This window comes from Sinohyriopsis cumingii, unplaced genomic scaffold (genome assembly GCF_028554795.1).
Source record: "Sinohyriopsis cumingii isolate HCF-2022 unplaced genomic scaffold, ASM2855479v2 utg000229l, whole genome shotgun sequence".
In the NCBI taxonomy this organism is placed as follows: domain Eukaryota; kingdom Metazoa; phylum Mollusca; class Bivalvia; order Unionida; family Unionidae; genus Sinohyriopsis; species Sinohyriopsis cumingii.
In genome coordinates, this window is record NW_028315879.1 from 8491177 (window position 1) to 8512009 (window position 20833).

Here is a 20833-nt window from a genome sequence, read left to right on the forward strand (position 1 = left end):
CAGCATGATCTATTTTGTATCTGTTCTAGTGCTCATATCACAGTAATAAAATTCTAGCCTATTTTTCATAGAACGATTCAATAAATTTCACTTGTTCTTTAAATTTTACTTCTTCAGAAATTATAGGTTTGTCTGACATAAATGCAGCAATCATTTTCACAAAAATTGAAATAATGTATGGATTAGTTTTATGTAAATTTAACCATGAATTTATTTCTCATATGTTGGTATTTGTAAATTATCATCCTGTCATATAAAAGTATGCTCCCACTATGTCTACCCTTTGGACTTACTTTGGAATGTTTCTTATCGTTTTAATTAACCTGTATTGTTTTAGTAATTGTAAACTTCATACTTGTTTTGAAATTTTAGTAAATGTTGCAGTCTTATGTTTGTGTTACAGTATCCAGGTTTTTAACGTTATAGGTGTAGAATTACAGATGTAGAATACGCAACAGCTAATGAACATCCATTCTGGTGAAAACACCTAAAGATGCTAATAAATGTTCACAAAACTTCGCACTTTTTTCTTGTTATATATTCTATAACATATCTGTTGTCTCATATTTACTAGTGAGCCTACATTCACATGTCAATTCAATTACCTGTTTAGGTGTTTCTGGCTTAGAATATTAAGAAATACTGTATATCCCTGCCCATTTTTATTTTTTCAGAAATACGGTGTTGATATCACATTAACCAATGTAAAAAGTGTTTAAAATGTCAGGCGTGACAGGTTTCTATTTCTTTATGTGTCTTTTGTCAATTAAGTCAGTCCCATTCACTCTCTGATCTTCATAAAGATTCATTTTAACTATGCCAAAATGAAATAAATCCATATGAAAATAGCTTGAATGGAATGTAGCTTGATCTTCTAATATTTTACATTTAATTTGAAATACTGCTGAATATGAGGTTTACTAGCATGCTGTCTGTGTTATCCCACCTCTGGTTCACGATCTTTCATCCTTATTTCAGACATCACATACACAACCCTATGAAATAACAGCACAGTTTGAACTAAAACTGTCTAATCTGGTTGACATTGTTGAAATACTTTCTATTCATTTCAGATATCCCACATGCCACAAAATGAAATTGCAGCACAGTTTGCAGCTCAAGTAGCCCAAGTAGCACTACGCACACGTCCAGGAGGAAACCAGCAAAGGACACTGTCAGATGGTAATCTGCCTCAGCATCCTTCTCCAGTTAATGTCATGGCAGCTCCTCAGCAGAGTCCCTCACCCCAGGTGAGAGTGGATAAACCACCTAGTGTTGTTACTAATACTTCCGAGTCCATGGCAGCAAATGTACAACAGATGCCAGTAGTTTTCGGTGACAAACTTTAAGTGACACCAGGTGTATAGTTTTGTTCCTGATGAAAATGCAATTGAGCCTCATGTATGACCCGTAGAGTGTGGTGTGCAAATGGTTTAGCCCTTTTGCCAGTCAACAGTCAACAGTGGCATGAAATGTCTGTAGTACACATGGGGCAATTCAAGTGGGGTTTTAGATATGTGTCTTTACATGGTTCCTGTTGTATACTTTGTGGCTAATACAGATGTAAGTTGCTATATTGTATTGATTACATTCATAAAATATTACTTTTTCTCACCATTAAATTAAAACAAATAATTAAATCCCAACATCTGCAAATGTTGAAACTACCAAAATAGAAAACAGTATTGAACAATCAGCCGAAATTACACATGTTAGAACTTGTTGATACAATATCTGGCAATACAACACAATAAAATTATTGTTTGTTTGACATTTATCAATTACATGTACCAACTCTATACAGTGATGTACAGATGGATGAAAATCATGCACCACCTGTAGATAGTGGGCGTAGCCAAGGTCATTACTAATAAAATTAACCATTTTAGCGAGCATTTCATCCTATATACATGTGAAACGAGAACGGTTAAGATGGAAACAGTTGCCAGTTTTAGCTGTGGCCTGTTTTTAAAGTTATGGTTTTATACAATAACCATTTTATTTTTCATCCGTGGAAAAGCAAACTCAGAAATGCTCTAATATATTATCTATAAATAATGTAATTGCATTTCATTATTGTTTTCAACGTCTGAGATGAAAATATGCAAAGACATGAGTTAAATGTAGCTGTTTTAAATTTGAAAAAAATTTGAATATTCTAGCTTCACTTCTCCCAATTTCCTCCAAAGTTACCCTATTCTGGCATGAGAAAGTATCTGTTTTGTCCAGCATGGACCTTGAATAAATGTCAAATGTAAATGTACAAGGTTACCCTATTCTGGCAGGAGAAAGTATTTGTTTTGTCCAGCATGGACCTTGAATGACTGTCAAATGTAAATGTACAAAGTTACCCTATTCTGGCAGGAGAAAGTATTTGTTTCATCCAGCATGGACCTTGAGGAACTGTCAAATGTAAATGTACAAAGAAAAATCTGAAATTGATTCACATTCGGGAAAGTTCACTTGCTACAAAAGTTTGAAGGTCAGGTTGTAAAGAAGTATGAGAATCTTCAGGAAATTACTTGATATCCGGGATTTGTAATCCCAACGAATGTTTGGAAACAACTACTATTTGGTCCCAAAAAAAACTGAAATTTGAAGGATTCTCTAAGGGGGACATTTGAAATTAGTATCATATTGGTGTAAACTAGTGATGTACATAGCTTGCCTTGTGCTGCCTAGGCGGGGGGCCCCGAGTGGCCGAGTGGTCTAAAGCGCTCACCGTTCTGGATCACTGCCATCTCACCTCTGTCTGCGTGGGTTCGAGTCCAAGGCTCGGCTAGCGTGGGTATGTGGGAAAGCCTGCCAGTAGCTTCTCGTGGGTCGGTGGTTCTTCCCTGGGTTTTCCAGGGTTCTTCCTCCACCAGTTATACTGGCCGCCATGTATAGCCTATCTTGTGCTGAAAATGGCGTTAAACCCTAGAACAACAACAACAACTGCCTAGGCGCGTTTTAGTTCCTTTTTTATAGTTTATTTGCATCAACAATTTTGGTGAAGTGATTGTGATCATCAATAATTTTACGGTCATTTATTGTAATACACAGCCGTGATACAGTTGACTTGAGTAATATTATGATATTTGCAATCATCATAAAATTGGTATTGGGCCTTCTATAATTACTAAAAACACAAACAATGACTCTATTGTGGCAATGATTACACTTTCATGTATCAAGCGGATATTTTATGTATATACATGTAGGACGTATGGTGCTTGCTCTGTTTTGTGTTTCGTTTAGCAATTTTTATCAATTTTTATAAAATCATATTTCAGAAACACAGCTAGTTCGAATATGTTTTCAAGGTAGTAAGAATCCATGAATGACAAGTGATAATATGTACAATTCCCTAATTCTGTCAATCTTCACTCAACCATTTAATTTATTAAAGATATAATCACATGTGGTAGAAACAGATCTTATTGGGTGATGTATTTTCTGTTTTTTTGCAAGACCAAAATGTGAATACTGTAATTAAAAGGACAATGTATTGTGAATAGTTAGATCAAGTATCTTTGTGGTACACGTATAATAGATACACATTATATAAATGTACCTCACTTTATGATTCGTTAATTTTAATTCATTAGTTAGAATGTGGAATGTTATGACCATAAAGAGTTATGAAACATGATATTTCTTTTTAAAAATATGCATAATTGAGAAAATAACTAGTTATCTAATTAAATAGTCCCTGATTTTATACCTTACATAGGAATGGTATATATGCATTGAAATACTGCAAATAAAGAATAAAAATGTATGATGTTAGTACTAAGTTTGTTCTGATTTATTTGTGCTGCTCTTTACTGTGGTTGCTCTGATTTTAGATAATGAAATAATCAGAGTTAAAAACCTCTGTAGGTTACTGATCCTGCAAGGCACATGCCTTGGAACTTTTACTTGTCCTGCATCAACTTTACTCAACCTACACTGCATATAATACTAAATATGTTTAAAATGCTACTCGTCGACTGCATATAATACTAAATATATTTAAAATTCTACTCGTCGACTGCATATAATACTAAATCTGTTTAAAATGCTACTCGTCCACTGCATATAATACTAAATCTGTTTAAAATGCTACTCGTCCACTGCATATAATACTAAATATGTTTAAAATTCTCCTCGTCGACTGCATATAATACTAAATATGTTTAAAATGCTAATTATCCACTGCATATAATACTAAATCTGTTTAAAATGTTACTCGTCCACTAATATAATACTAAATCTGTTTAAAATGCTACTCGTCCACTGCATATAATACTAAATCTGTTTAAAATGCTACTCGTCCACTGCATATAATACTAAATCTGTTTAAAATGCTACTCGTCCACTGCATATAATACTAAATCTGTTTAAAATGCTACTCGTTCACTACATATAATACTAAATCTGTTTAAAATGCTACTCGTCCACTTCATATAATACTAAATATGTTTAAGATGCTACTCGTACAATTGGACAAAGATCTTGAGAATGTAAATTTCCCTTACTGCATCAGTGTTTAAACAGGTGTACGTTATACGCTTATGTTTAACTATACTACTAGGTGTTACGATCTGGAAAGTTTATTAAAGTGAGAAAAGTGTTGGTAAGGAACGTCAGATGATAAATTACGGACTTGACACATTTAGGGTGTCTAAGAGAATTATTCTATGCAATTGCAACTAAATGAATCATTATTTTCATCTCTTGACTACATCATTTGTTTGTAGTAGTGGTATTTCCTGATTTTCTTCTACACGCTATGCTTATTTGTTCAATTGGGAAAATGTCAACCTTGATTAAGATTGTTATTCAGAGAATTGATAGTAGACTTGTCACTTGCGAATGATTGACAAGGGTGGATCTGGATCTATATGTAAATGTGCATTCTTGAAAAAATCCAGTCATTATCAACTTTGAAACTTTCATAAGCAGAACCAACACTTTTGTTCTATTTGGATTACTAAAACTGTGTAAATTTGTGTTGTCAAACTTCAAATGATTATTTTACCATCCACTAATTTATTGATCTTTACACAGTTTTATGCTTTTTTTGTATTAACCATTTATCAACATATTCAACACTATTCATGTATCACAGTAATTTTTGAGCATCTGAAAATTTGGCTGAAAGTCCAGAAATAATTTGAATCATTGCTTCTTAATGATGTCATATATGCTAAATGTACATCTAGGTAAGGCTGGTGTAGTGCATAAGGCTGCTTTGGTGCTTCACATATAATTTAGATTTATTTTGAGAAGTAAATTTAAGTCGTCATCACTATATATAACTAAATCAATAATTTATTACAGCTGAAATTTATTGTGTTCTGTTTATTGAAGCATACCCACATAATTACAAATGCTGCTCTTATGATCTCTAGACATTATACATTGTCTCAGAAAACAGTTTTACAGCCTTTGCCTTGACTTAGTTTTCGCTGGACCATTGTTTAAGCATCTTTATCCATACAGGAATCTTTTTGCAGTGATTTTAAAGAGAGTTTCCTCCATCCATAAAACATAATTCAATATGTGGATATATATTTTAAATACACTTTAAAAGGGTGTTACATCAATAAGTATATTTATAATTATAATGAAATGATAGAGGTTTTCAGTTGTAATTTAACCAATCATCCTTCACCATTAAATAAGGAAAACAAAACATGAAAACAGCAGGGCTACCATATATTTTTTATCAGACTTCATCATGCCTCTTTTTGTATGCCCTCGTTGTTTTTTATTTGGAAACCACATACTTGTCTACAAGATTTGAACAACTTTGCAAGCGGTCTTCATTGCCTTTGGACTGGGGACTTCAGTAATGTATAACCTCTGTGAAGTATTATCGTTTGGCTGACTATCACTACTAAAACAATCCACTCTCGCAATGCAAAGGTTTCTCCAATTTGTTGTGGACTGTTAATAAAGTTGCTCATTAGTTGCATGTCAAATCTTACTTAAGCTTGTTTTAATTTAATCACAGTGCTGCTTATCCCCCAGGTTAATGTTGATTATGTAAATCATTTGGCAAGTGCACTAAATCCAGCAAGGGATCACGTGTGTCAGGGAGTGATTCAGATAAATGCAATAAACTGACAAGGAACAGTGCGAAACTAGTATCTTACTAGCCTGAGCGTTTCTGAAGAGCAGCAGGGAGGGCGAACAACCTCTAATTGGTTCACCTGTATTTTCGCAAATTAAGACCTCCTGGGGGATCTCAAAAATCGTTATAAAAAAATGCGCGATCGTCGGTGACGCGTTGAGAGCGTCGCCCTCCCTGCTGCTCCGAGTTAAAAATTGCTATACCAAATAATGGTACACTCGGAATCCTACACAGAGAGCGAGAAGAAGCACTTAAAAATATATTCCTGTAAAAGAGGATTTCAAAAAAAAAATGTGCAATCGCGACAGGAAGCTCAAGTTGAGTACGCAGCGGAAACGGAACAGTTGTTTAAACCTATTACAGCGGTTACTGGAGATGTTTTAACTGCTATCAGGGGACCTAAAAAGGAACCAGGTGAGAAACAAGAAAGTCTTATTCAAGTATTAAAAGAAACTGCTGAAAAATGGCTGCGGTCCAGCCTCAACTTCAAGGTGCTGTTGGAGAACCTGAAAGGGTGAAAAGGGGAATTGATTTTAGGGAGAAATTTACTGAATCGGGTATAGCAACAATAGAAAAACAAGAAGTTGAAAGTCGTGATGAACTAATCGAGTTTGGTGCGTTTGCTGCTGCTAGTTATGATTCAAGAAAGGGTTTTTTTTAAACTCCAAATACGTTAAAAAAGTAGGTCATGATGATTGGATTGATTGGGTGGATAAAATAAAAAAGATATTGATCGATTAAACACAAAAGAATTGTCTTATCAGACATATTTATCAGGAGTGAAGGAATATGATAAAGCGATACAGACACAAAAGGAACAGGAAGAGGAAGAAAAACAACTATTAAAACAAGAGAAAAAAGAAAAGAAAAAGAGAGAAAAAAAACCCCTGATATTGTTGTTCAGCACACTGATGTTTCTTCTACACCTGAAGAAGTAAAAAAAAAACGGGAGAAAAAACAGGAGGAAGATTCCTCCTATCGACTTCCTCGGCCACTGCAGCAAACAGAGCAAGAACAATTCTGGGCCGGATTACCAAAGAATCCCGCAGAGATGTTTTACGATTTCACTCTAAGAGGTATTCAAGGGGTTCCAAAAAACGTGATAATCCCTGTTGCTTTGCGCTAAGATAAGTATGCGCTTTATGTGAAATCTGAGTATATTGAGAAATTAACACCTGAGCAGTGGCCTGCTGCAGTATATTTTGCCGCTAAAGGATTACCTTTTAACCCAGCCGATCCCAAATACCTGGAATTTGTGGAAGACGTCAAAGAAGAACGACAACGACAATCTACAAAAAAAACCCACCCATTATTAGCAAAGGTCTGGAAAGTATTCCCTGCCCTGATAGTATCTTCAATGACGTTTCGCGGTTGGAAGTTCTCATAGAAGAAAAACGAGCTGGAAATAACTCACCAGAAATAATTAATGAAGCAGCTGATATCTGTCGGCGATTGTTTCAGGGTGGTGTAATGGATGCTGGTATTTACCGAGAACTCGTTGACGAACTCGTTGATGATTATAGCGATTAAACAATAGTAAATACTATAAAATGGTCATATATAACAGACATACACCTGTGCAGATCAGAGCAGTAAACTCACGATTACCAATCTACAGAGCAGCTTACGGAGACGGACTTGGTGATGTAACTCAACGATTATTTGCAGGGTTAGCACCAAAATTGGGTCCTCTTGCAAAACAATTATCAATGAAAGCCATTAATGTTGTTAGTGAAAAAGCTCCTGGTGCAATTGTTAGTGCTGCTGGTAAGGCGCTCTCGGCAATCAAAGAAAGACTAGCACGGTTAATAAGACGAAAATCAGCACCAGTGAAATTACCGAGTACCGAAATTATGCCGTCGGAGGTCAGTGAGGTAATAAATCAAGCTTCAAATAAAAAACTAGCAGCGTTAATGAGTCAGGAATCTGACGCACAAAAAAATATAACAGCGAATTTTGATAGCAGGAAGTGGACTTCGTGTTCGACGAAGATAATCACCATTTGGAAATACACGCAATAGTATAAAATGTTCAAGCGTATATCCGACACAGCATTTAACATAGATGAGCCGGTCGAGCAAGATTAGTCAGTGCGTGATTATCAATTTTATTCCTATGATGCAAAAACCCCAAATCAACGAGGGCGTATCGAACTTCAAGTTCATGATACAAGTAGATATTTTCTACCTCATGAGGCTTTTACTGAAGTAGAAGGTAAACTTGTGAAGACGGATGGTACTAACTACGGTGCCAATGACCGAGTTGGTTTTGTCAATAATGGAATTATGGCATCGTTTAGTAGCGCCACTTACATGGTTGATGGAAAAAATATCGAATCGATTCAAAGTGATGTTGACATTGCTACAACAATAATTGGTTTAGCAAGATACTCTGACGACTACACAAGATCGGCTGGTCCATCGATGATGTTTGCTAAGGATACTACCGATAACGTTGACCATATTCAGTATGCTATGGGAACACCAAAAAAAAGCAACCTCTAATGCTGCTCAAGACGCGGATATGGGGCCGGTAGTTATGGGTGCTAACCCCCCAAAAAATATAGGATTTGCAACACGCCGAGCAATGTTGTCAGGAGGCAGTAGGAATTTTTCATGTGCAATTCCACTAACCAGTATCTTTGGATTTTGCAGGAATATTAGAAGGGTTATCTTTGGAGTTAAACACACAATCGTGCTTTACAGAAAAGAAAGCGATAATGATGCGATCTGGCGAGGAGCTGGTGTTGTTAATGATGCTGCTGCTGCTGATGCTGCTCTTGCTGGCAAAGTAGAGATATCAAAACTTTCACTGTGGATGCCGGTATTAACTCCATCGATCACGGAAGAACCGCGATTACTTTCTTTTATGAATCAGGGTGGTAAATCATTGTTATCGTGGTTAACACTGACCACAGATTCCATTCAAAGTCCTTCTGTTGGTTTGTTTACTTGGCATATAGCATCACAACAGGGTATTTGTGCGCCACGACTTATTTTTATTGTGCTGCAGGGTAAAAGTCGGGAAAATAACCAAAAACGATCTCATATGATATTTGACAAACTTGATGTTACTGATGTTTCGTTGAGAATAAATGGGCAACAAGAACCATCTGAAGATATATCACTAAATTTTGCACAAAATCATGTAGCGCGTGCGTATCATCGCTGGCTGACGTTCTTGGCGCGTAATGCAAATATAGATACTGGGATGCAGATATCACAGTTTGATTTTACAAATTTGTATCCGGTTTATTACTTCCCGCTGGAGCATCTTGATTTATCCGAGCAATCTGTCGTTGATATATACTTTCGAGCTCGGACTGGTCACCTACCAATTATCAATTCTGATCCGATAGCTTATGACACTGATTACAGAGCAATCGCAGTCATACTCAGTAACAAAGCAATGTTACTTGAGGGTATCAGTGGCCGAATGAGAATCATTGATGCACCAGTGGAAAACATATAGTCGAAAACATGTAGACAATTAGATCAATCGCGTTTATCATAAAATGTCATATAGTCACATTAATGTAACTTTCACTTAAAGTCAGATAAAGAAATTACAATCGAAAAACGCAAAAGTATATGGGGCGGCGATAGCACTAAAAAACGATCAAATCGCTAGTGGCGGTCCAAACAAGTTATCGCTCACTAAAACCCAACTAAAACATTTCAATAAAGCAAAACAAGTAAAAACCGGAGTTCAACTTGATTTCGCTCCAAAAGCTATTAAGGATATGGTTAAAACCGGTGGTATATTTCCTCTTCTCGCAGCAATACCAGCGCTGATAGCTGCTGCTGCCCCAGATGTCGCTAAAGCAGCTGCGTTGGGAACTGTTGGAACAGCTGCCGGAATGGCATTAAAGAAAGCAACTGGAAAAGGATAACAAAAAAAAGGACGAGGTCTCAGACTTCCAGGAACTCCGCCGTCATGGTACCCAAAACGGTTCTGATAAAACACAAAGTGTTTTCACCGATGAAAATTTTTGATTTGCTCGATGCTACTAAACAATTAAATATAAAAAATTTCAAAGGCGTCTTTATGCGAGATCAGCTACCACAACAATCGAATAATCCAGAAACCGGAATTATTAATCTCGATAACAGTAACGGTCCAGGAACTCACTGGGTTGCTTACGCGATCGATCCACGTGGAATTATCTATTTCGATTCGTATGGGTTAGCACCGCCAGTTGAATTTCTCAAATAAACAAAACACATCCTCCTGTCAGAGACAGGGACGAAAGTCTGATATTCAGCGCTACCAACACAAACACTGACCGATCCACCGATATGTGGCCGTGAGGTATTAAATGTTCTTGACGCGATATCAAAATCAACCAAACCGCCTCATAAAGTCGTGCATGAGTATACCGCGGGTCAATTTAAACAGTTTCCTATCAAATAATGGTTGATACTTACGGAAGATCTCTTCTCAACAGAAAAGTGAAGCGCACCGATATAGATTTATCAAAATATGCGACCAAAGATGAAATCGATAATCTTTTAAGCCTGACCGCGATAGATCCAGATGAGGTTATTATTTTTCAGGATCGACACGGAAAACTAAAAACCAGCAATATCAAATGGAATGACATAGTTCGCAGGGTTCTTGGAGCTGTCCCGGATAACATCTTACTGGTGGTGTTTGGAATTTGTAGCTGAAACACCTAAATTGTTTACTGCGTAAGATAATAAATGACATCCTTAACAGCATCAACAACAACATTGGATGCGCAACAATATAGATACGATCAAGTGTGCGGATGGCAATCAGAGTTAAAAGCCCTCATCAACAAATGCAACTTAAAGTAAAAAAATATAAACGACGAGCGGTCATCCTGGATTCGTTAGTGTACTCGGTATCCGCGTTAGTTGCATCCTCCGGAGTAGTATTATCAGCACTAACACCAGTAACAATTGTAGTAACAATCGTCTCTTCATCAACTGCCATCGCAGGGGTTTTTAATATAATCGCAAAAAAATATCATCGTGCACGAGCACAAAATACCACGATTATGTCATGCAACTAAACACAGCTACAGCCGCATACTCAAAATTATCGTCGTTGATATCATCAAGCATTGATGATACAACAATATCAGATTCCGAATTCGCGTTAATGGTTAAGATATACGAAGACTGCACTCGCCATTTAAACACAACCAAGACAGATAATGACAGAATTACTTCATCAAGCTCTGCTCGACATAATCGAAAATACAACCCCGAGAAGAATTTCAATGATAACGGTAAGTTCAACTAACCCTGAATTTAGTATTAATTTTCCAACTGCAATTCCCGTAAAGGAAATCGCACTAGCACAATTACGAGTATATCACAGTTGGCCCAATATCAGATCAAAATCGTTCGGTGGATTACCAGCGAATAATTCGTTCGTGTTTGCACATAAAAATAAAGAAGATGGTACTCCCTACTGGAATGTCATTTGGTTACCAACCGGGTCTTACCAAATTGAAGAAATCGACGAGGAATTACAACGGCGAATAAAAAATATCACAGGAAAAGAATCCAAAATTAAAATAACTGTTCATGAACCAACACTGTCTTCTGCGATTGAAATAAGCACTCCAGACTACACTGTGGATATATATCAGAGTTCGATCAGAACAGTGTTAGGATGGCCTAAAATACAACCACCAACACCACCGATACCGCCAGAACCGAAAAAGTCTGATTATATCACGGATAATAAGTCATATCACGGATTTCAACCATTATACGAGGAGGTTTTATATGAGTTACAACAAGGAACGTTAGGTAGTACATTTGAACTTCGCGGTTCTGGTTTCCAAATGGTTCTTTGCTAATGAACACGATCGACAGGGATATAATATTAACCTGAATGTGATTGATCGATACTTTATGGTTGCTGATCGGGATCATCAAGCACAACAGCGGCGACTACGGCAAAGTTTTCAGGAGCATCTTTCCGATATAACAAGTTCACGCAGTGAAATCAATAAACAAATTGAGATATTAAATCATATTATATTCGATGTGGAATATTTTAACCAGCGATTAATCCAGGGGATAATCGATCATGTTGACAGCGATAAAAATAATTCTAAACGACAATTTTTAACTGTATACGCGCTGACAGAAGCTACGCTGCCGAATTTTAAATTTCCCGGGTATAATGTCCTCGAACAAAAAAAAATCAGTCAGCGATCTCATTGATGAGTTCTTTCCTGATATACTCGTTGCGTGGAGAAAAACACTACCACCAGCAACTATTCTCCGGCACAACAATGACTCGGAAGGGACAGGCAGACATGTATCTCCAGTCATCGTAAATATAACCGAAGTGGTCGCGGTCAATCTTGTGTGTGATGTAATCGATGGCAGCTACAGCACGGACAATACAGTATCATATCAAGCCCAGCAACGATTTGTTCTTTATTCATTCACCCCGAAAGATATACCACCTGGATATCTGATTGTGCAAGAGCCGATCAATCAGGTTTATTTGCATTGTTATAATCCACTGTTATCAAGAATAAATTTCAAACTAACAGACCAGTCTGGCCACCTTCTTGATTTAAGACATGAAATTCTACATATTAATCTACTCGTGAAATCCTAAGGATTTCCATCGTAAAGATTTTCAATCTTCAGATAGTCAGGGTGCTCAGAATTATAAGAAATTAATTTTTTACTGAAAAACTGTCAAATTTCTCAATTCCGCAGGGTAATATGCCTGACAGAATCATGAAAATTGTCCGATTTTATTGCAAAAAGCGGGTACTTTACCCTCCTGAAATCAACAAGAATTGTCAGTAGTGAATAGGGATACCCTAGGGACAATGGGAATTAGCATTACAGACCCCCCCCCCCCGGGACACTCTGGGGACTATGTAAATTTAACATCGAAAAAAATCGTGGGACACTCTAGGGACAAGAGGAATTAGCATTACATGGGAATAGAGTTTGGGACTGTCTAGGGACAAGGGGAAACTGAACATGGTCAATAGAGTTTGGGTCTGTCTAGGGACAAGGGAAATTGAACATGGTCAATAGAGTTTGGGTCTGTCTAGGGACAAGGGGAATTGAATATGGGATTTCTTTTTTTTTTTAAATTTTTAAAATAAAAATTATTTTAAAAAAGGGGTAGGCAATGGAAAGTCATTCTCTTTTCGAGAAATATGGGTGGCCCTGAAAAGGGCCTTTGTGTTTATGTTAATGTCTCCATTAACATAAGGGCATCTGCGGCATCTTCTTGTCCTCAAGCTACATCTTACTCGAGGGCCATAAATCAGTGTCCTCTTGAGGCAACCTTGTCTTTCTACGTATACTCTTCGTATCCACAGACTGGTGTCTGACTTGTCGACAATGGTCCACTTGGACCGGACATACATGAGTATGTCCGTCCTAAACATCATGGAAGACACAAGGGTGGATGATTCGACTGTGGTCCACATCTTGAAGCGACGAGAACAGGTGAATCAATGCAGTGAACTGCGCTTATTTACAGGTAGAGGAAGGATTGAAACGGATTGAGTTCATTCACCAATCCGAACACGCGTTACAAAATTCAGTCAGCCCGCATCCAATCCGAAGAGAGCAGTCTCTGACGTCGCGTGGTCTATATAGATTTGCTAGCGCTTGTGTGAAGTCAATCTATGCGACAGTGATTCAACATGACGGAAACTCAGAAAACGATCCATTGGGGTGCACCAGCAGGGGAGACCGCCCAAGGGAACCCGGACTTACTTTCAGAAGAGGCACATTGGGATTTTGTGGATTTTCTTACCTCACAAGAATTTGTTCCGGAACCTTCGTTACCTTCTTCATTACCGCAAGTGGAGAATTTTAGACAGAGACAGAAAGAAGAATTGGAGAAATTTATACAACGACAAAAGGAAGCGGAACAAGCTTTTCTCCTACAGCAACAGCAGCAAGAAGAAGAGGTAAGAAAAAAACAACAGCAACAACAGCAAGAAGAAGTAGCAGCAAAGAAACAAGAGGGTGAAAATCAAACGGTCACGGTACTGTTGGACATTTTAGCGGAGTTAAGAAGTCTGAAACAAATGTATCAGACTTCTTTATTACGACCGAAGAGAATACGACCTTCCCGAGCTAAACACGTCAACCCTGTGACTAAGCCTACCGTACCACCCGCAGTCCAGAAGTAGGCCTTGGCCGTGGCAAAAGCTTAAGGCAGTTAAAGTTGATTGGTTAAACTCACCCCTACACCAATAAAAGGTCCTTTTCAGGGCCACCCACATTTCTCGAAAAGAGATAGCCGTTCAATTTGCCAATAACTCAAAAAAAAAAACCCCACCCATTTTACCCTTATAGTACGTGTCTGTGTATGAGTGCGTGAGTTTAGCTTCTTATTTTAAAATCAAAACTCAAAGACACTTACCTTGTATAATTAATTTATTCTTTTTTCCATTGCTACAATCCAATTCACAATTCACAACATAACACTTTAATTAAAAGTTCATTGACTTCTTCTTTCTCCTTGTTTAGTCTCTCTGTTTTTTGAATTTCTTCACCGTCACACTCTTTTCCTCTTCTTCCTCGCTTTCTTCCCTTCTTCTTTTCTTCTCCTGTTTCTTTTTCTTCACCTGTCTTCTTTCTTCCTCAGAAGACTCCCTCTCTTCCTCTGAAGAATCCCTCTCTTCCTCTGAAGAATCCCTCTCTTCTTCTGAAGAATTCCTCTTTTCTTCTGATTCCTCTTGTTTCTTTTTTGGGCAATCTGGAGACCAATGTCCTTTTTCTTTACAATAATAACAGGTATCTTTACTTTTGTCATTTTTAGCCCCTGTTTTTTTTTCTTTTTTGACGGTCTGGACACTCTGAAGACCAATGCCCTTTCTTCTGACAGATATAGCAAGTATCTTGACTTTTATTTCGAAAGGAAGGAGAGTAGTCCGTGGGCTGGTCTGAAGAGAATTTTCTAATGACCCCTCGCAAAGCTCTGACGAAACGTTCGATTTGGCTAGTTTCTTCCATCGTTGTGCTCGGCTTGAGAGTGAAATGAATAGTGAAAGGACAAGTCACACACCCTTTTATATACGCTGGTCTGCCATGACTATAAATTAGTCTATGGTGTTTAAACTTGAGTCATTTGACGTTTTGCACTCAAGATGAAACGATCCTATTCATTCGAGAAGAAAGAAGAAGAAAGTAAGAGGCAGAAACGTGATCTATCGCCTCGTACCAGGGCTGAAATCTTGGCACAAATTCATGCCAGTGATTTTGAAGAGGACATGAGTGAACCAGAATCCGAACCCTCTAAACCAAGTTCACCACCCTTAGTCAACCCTGAAAAATACTATTCCATTCGAGAGACGGAAAAGCGCTCCTCTAGAAAATTTAGAACCACGGCTTACAAATACACAGTGAAGTTTAAAGATTTCAAGGCTGAAGTGCCGTTAGAGAAAGCAGAAGTGTTTATCACTGGGGTGTGGGATTCTTTGCTCACCGCACTCAAGCGACAATGTCAACCCGAAGAAGACGATCGCTTGAGACTTTCCATACAACACGACGGTTTGAAATCCCCTGTTTGGATCGAGTTTAGCACCCCTGCAGAATTGACTGCTTCCAAAGTCATGGACAAGATTCAACACGTACAACAATCTAATGATCAGTTTGACATCACCGATGGTAAAGCCACACTGGACATGACCCACGTCTCTCCTCCTCAAGGGACTGGACGCAAAAAGATGTTATTGGTGGACGACCATTGCAACACCAAAACAAGTCTCGTCCGAATTAACAACCCTCAAGACCAGATGTGTTTAGCCCGTGCCATCGTGGTGGGACGAACCTATGCCAACAAGAACGACACGGTAGAATGGAAAAGAACCTGGGAGAACATTCGAAAATCGAACCGAGCCAAACAACGAAACGAAGCAGAACTCCTGTTACAACAAGCCGGACTGTCCAAAGACATACCCTGTGGCATTCCTGAGATGCAAAAATTGCAAGATGCCCTAGCTCCACGATACACCTTGAAAGTGCACCCTCAAGAAATGCGAGGGCCTCTGTTGTTTCGAGGCCAAGATTTTAAGGACGGAAAATACATTCATGTTTGTTATCACGATGACCATTTCGATACCATTACCAGTATCACTGGATTCCTGGGATACGGTTATTACTGTGAGAAATGTGACCATGGTTATAACAATCGAGAGCAACACAAGCATTGTGGATTGAAATGCCCAGGATGTTTGGCCTCTCCACCCTGTCTGAGCGAAGAACCAGTGCCTTGTTCAACTTGTCTGCGCACGTTTGTCAGCCCTACCTGTTACCAACAACATTTGAAGACGCAAGGTTCACAGCAGAAATGTGCTTGTCAACTCCTGCGATTGTGCCCTACGTGTGGACAAGGCATATGTACCAATACTGCCAAGGCACACGTATGTCGAGGAAAGAAAAAATGTCACATTTGTCACCACATCGTGGACTTGGAACACCAATGCTACGTGCAAAAATGCCAACCCCAACCAGAGAAAGAGGACGGTCACAAGAAGAAAGGCAATTTCATCTTTTTCGATTTCGAATGCATGCAAGAGACCGGCATTCACATTCCTAATTTCTGCGTGGCTCATCGAGCGTGCGAGAAGTGCATTCAAGAACCTATCTTCAGTCATTGCCCTCACTGCAGCAAGATTCCTGGAGGGCGTGAAAAAATCTTTCGGGGACCAAACACGTTAGCCGATTTTACCCAATGGGTTTTAGACCCCATCGACAAGACGTGGAGCCAAGAGGACATCGAACGTTACGGAGATTGTCATCGCCATGCCACGGTGATGGCTCACAATTTCTCCGGATACGATGGACAGTTTCTTTTGAGATACTATACGGAACAAGGCACCGAGCGTCCTAAGGTGACTTTGAACGGAGCCAAAATCATTTTCATGCAAGTGGGACAAGTACAGTTTAAAGATTCAATGAGCTATTTGGCCATGCCTTTGAGTCGAAAGCCTAAAACGTTTGGAATGACAGAAATGGCTAAAGGGTACTTTCCACACTTTTTCAATACGGAAGCCAATCAACACGCCGTTCTACCCCATTTACCTGAGGCTCACTATTACGACCCCGACAACATGCGTACCGAACAACGAGAAGCTTTCTACGCTTGGTACCAGGCTCACGCGTCGGACCCTTTCGACTTTCAGGAAGAAATGCTAAAGTATTGTCGTTCCGACGTGGACATTTTACGGCGTTGCTGTGGAAAATTTCGAGAACTGTTCATGGAACACGGAGGGGTCGATCCTTTGAAAGAAGCTTGCACCGTTGCCAAAGCGTGTTCCTTAGTGTATCGACAACGATTCATGCCTGAAAACACCGTGGCTGTCATCAGCCCTCAAACGACCAACTTTGTCAAACGTCAATACTCGGTCAAAGCCCTACGTTGGTTACATTACTTGTGCGACAAGGAAGACAAGTGGATTCAGCATGCCTGCAACGGAGGGGGTGAAAAGACCATCGGAACGTATTCGGTCGATGGCTGGGACTTAGAAAACCCCAAGATCGTGTACGAGTTTAACGGTTGCTTATTTCACGGATGTCCCGTCTGTTACCCTGACCGTAACACTAAAAATCAGTTTTTACAACGAACCATGGAAGACTTGTACCAGGACACATGTCAGCGGCGCTTAAAAAAGTTGGAACAGCAAGGATACCAAGTGGTGGAAATGTGGGAACACGAGTACGATCACCGTATGAAAACTGATCCCGAGTTTCAATGCCTCGTGGAAAGTTACCAGTTCATGGACCCGCTGAACCCGAGGGATAGTTTGTACGGAGGAAGGACCAATGCCACCTGTTTGCTGTACCAAGCCGACGAAGAGAAAGGAGAAGAAATTAAATACTTGGACGTGTGTTCGCTGTATCCCTACGTGTGCAAATATTGTCGCTTTCCTGTAGGGCACCGGCAATTGCTGACGGAACACATCGACCTGAAAAACATTCGACAATACGAAGGCTTGATCAAGTGTAAAGTTTTACCTCCCACGAACCTATACCATCCCGTCTTACCTCACCATTGTCAAGGCAAACTGATGTTTCCTTTGTGCCGTACTTGTGCCGAAACGTGCAACCAAGACCAATCTTGTCAGCACACCCAGGAAGAACGGGCCTTGACGGGAACCTGGGTCAGCGTAGAATTGTTCAAAGCTCTGGACATGGGATACGAACTGTTAGAAGTGTACGAAATTTGTCACTTTCCCAGGACGCAACAATACCACAAGGGTGATCCCAGTCCGAAAGGCATTTTCGCTGCCTACGTGGATGCCTTTTTGAAACTGAAACAAGAAGCCAGCGGCTATCCTTCCTGGTGTCACACTCCCGAAGACCAAATACAATTCAAAGAGAAATACTATGAACAAGAAGTCATCTCTTTAGACCACATCGTGAAAAACGAAGGCAGGCGATCGTTTGCCAAAGTGATGTTAAATTGCTTGTGGGGTAAAATGGCACAACGAGCGTGTTTACCCAAGACGGAATATTTGACAGAACCTTCCCGCTACTTCCAGATGATTCACGACAAAACCAAATACATGAAACACGTGGACGTCGTTCGCGAGGATTTGATCTTGGTCAATTACGAAGAAGATCTGGACTTTGTACAAGACGACCCATTTGGAAATGTCATCATTGCGGCTTACGTGACAGCTCATGCTCGCTTAAAATTGTACGAAGCATTAGAACTGTTAGGGGAACGCGTCCTGTACTTTGACACGGACAGTTGCATTTACATTCATCACCCGAGTCAACAGCACCCTGACATCGAAGGAGACCGTTTAGGAGCCTGGACAGACGAGCATCCCGACGACAAGATTCTAAGTTTCGTCAGTGGTGGTCCCAAAAATTACGGCTACGAATACCGTGACAAACAAGGAGAAGTGCACACGACGTGCAAAGTGAAAGGACTGACTCTGAATTATCGTACCAGTCGAGTGGTCAACTTTGGGGTATTGAAAGAAGCCTTGCAATCGGGAGAGGATGGAAACTTTAAAGTGACCACCTATCAACCGAACAAGATTGTACGTTTACCCATTCACCACATCGTCAGTCAGCCCTTGGAAAAAGTCTATCAAATCGTGTACCAGAAGCGAGTGCAACTTCCCAATCATTTCACCTTACCGTATGGACACGTCGGTATTGGTCTGTATATAAAAAGGAACCCTAGGCAAGATCGATAGTTCATTGGGACTACCAAGACCGAGCGAACAAGATGAATACTTTCAGAGAAACACAAAACAAGTTGTTTAGAAAGGCACAATTCAAGTGTGAGGCTTCTGAAGTGGAATGCGATTGTGAGCCTTGCGATGGGTACGATGCTGTACGTTGTGACCTTAGCGATGCCGTAAAGCATCATGGGAACTTTAGTGTCACTACCCCTATCATGGAAAGGGATGCTGTGCGTGTCAAACCTGAGGGATGCGAAAGCGATGCCGCTCGTCCTCTTGGACATTTTACTGGGTTTCGTTTTAAAGGAGAATGTTCACCTTCACGTCTACCCCCCTACGGATGTCATCCAGCCCTGAGCAAACTCCTGTTCATGTCACCCAACCCTCATCGAAACGAACCTGTGAAAGACGAATATTCGTTTCCTGTGCGTTTGTCGGAATACTGCGACTTTGAAAATCGTCTTCAATCGTTCAAAGGAAAATGGCCAAAGTATCTGGGAGGACCGACCCCCGAAGAATTAGCCAGAGCCGGATTTTTCTACTTGGGCGAAGGAGATAAAGTCAAGTGCTTCAGTTGCGGTGTGTCACTTCACCACTGGGAACCGCAAGATTCGGCCTACGTAGAACATGCTCGATGGTCACCGAATTGTCATTACTTACCCTTAGTGGGACCGAGACATTGAAGTAACTTACCATAATCTGTTCATGGATACTTTACAATAGAACATTCGTGCTTTGCCTGTGGAGTTGAGAGAACGCATTTACCGAGAGCTGGTCAAAATACAAGTGAAACGTAAAGAACAATTGCATCCGTTACGTCACCGGTGTTTGAACCACTGGTACCTGAAGGCTATACAAGGACTGATTGAGTTGAAAGTGTTCCATTGGACAGACATTGATCAACGACCCCCTGGTTTTAAAAAGAAATGGTTTGGTATGGACGATTCTATCTACTACATTGTAAATGTACTGCATCGAATTCCAGAGGAAGAGTTAACGAATTACCAACATCTTGTACGCAATGTCAACTTGGTGAAAGAGGAAACTTCTGAACGAATTGTAACGTGTAAATTAGTAACTAAACGATTTAGATTCGACAATGAATTGAAACCATGTCTGTGCAAACAGTACATTTCTTGTGTCAGACCAAAGAGGATTTAGTATGACCTATTCATGGATACTTTACAAGAGAACATTCGTGCTTTGCCTGTGGAGTTGAGAGAACGCATTTACCGAGAACTGATCAAAATACAAGTGAAACGCAAACGCAAAGTTATTCAACCGTTTTTAAATTATGCTCTGTTCCAAAGCACAAGAAGACTGATTATGAGTGGATATTACATTAAGCACAAAGTTAAACGAGGCTATTGGCCACCACCCAACGATTCCAAAAACAGTGTATATACTTATGGATACTTTACAAGAGAACATTTTGGGCTTGCCTGAGGAGTTGAGAGAAAGGATTTACCGAGAGCTGGTGAAAATACAAGTCAAACGTAAAGAACAATTGCATCCGTTACGTCACCAGATCTTTAACCACTGGTACCTGAATGGTA

At 39.5% G+C, this 20833-nt stretch overlaps 2 protein-coding genes across 6 annotated transcripts in view; both read left to right on the plus strand.

Moving 5' to 3' along the window:
• The window catches only part of LOC149774524 (eukaryotic translation initiation factor 4 gamma 1-like), a 53107-nt gene extending 49439 nt beyond the window's left edge, over positions 1-3668 (plus strand). The window contains exon 14 of the mRNA XM_089945284.1: positions 1074-3668. Coding sequence (XP_089801410.1) covers positions 1074-1349 — 276 coding nt within the window. The 3' untranslated portion in view covers positions 1350-3668. The remainder of the gene's footprint in view (positions 1-1073) is intronic.
• LOC149774518 (uncharacterized) overlaps positions 1-20833 on the plus strand; it is a 643609-nt gene that overhangs the window by 507014 nt on the left and 115762 nt on the right. The gene's annotated exons all lie outside the window — the stretch shown is intronic.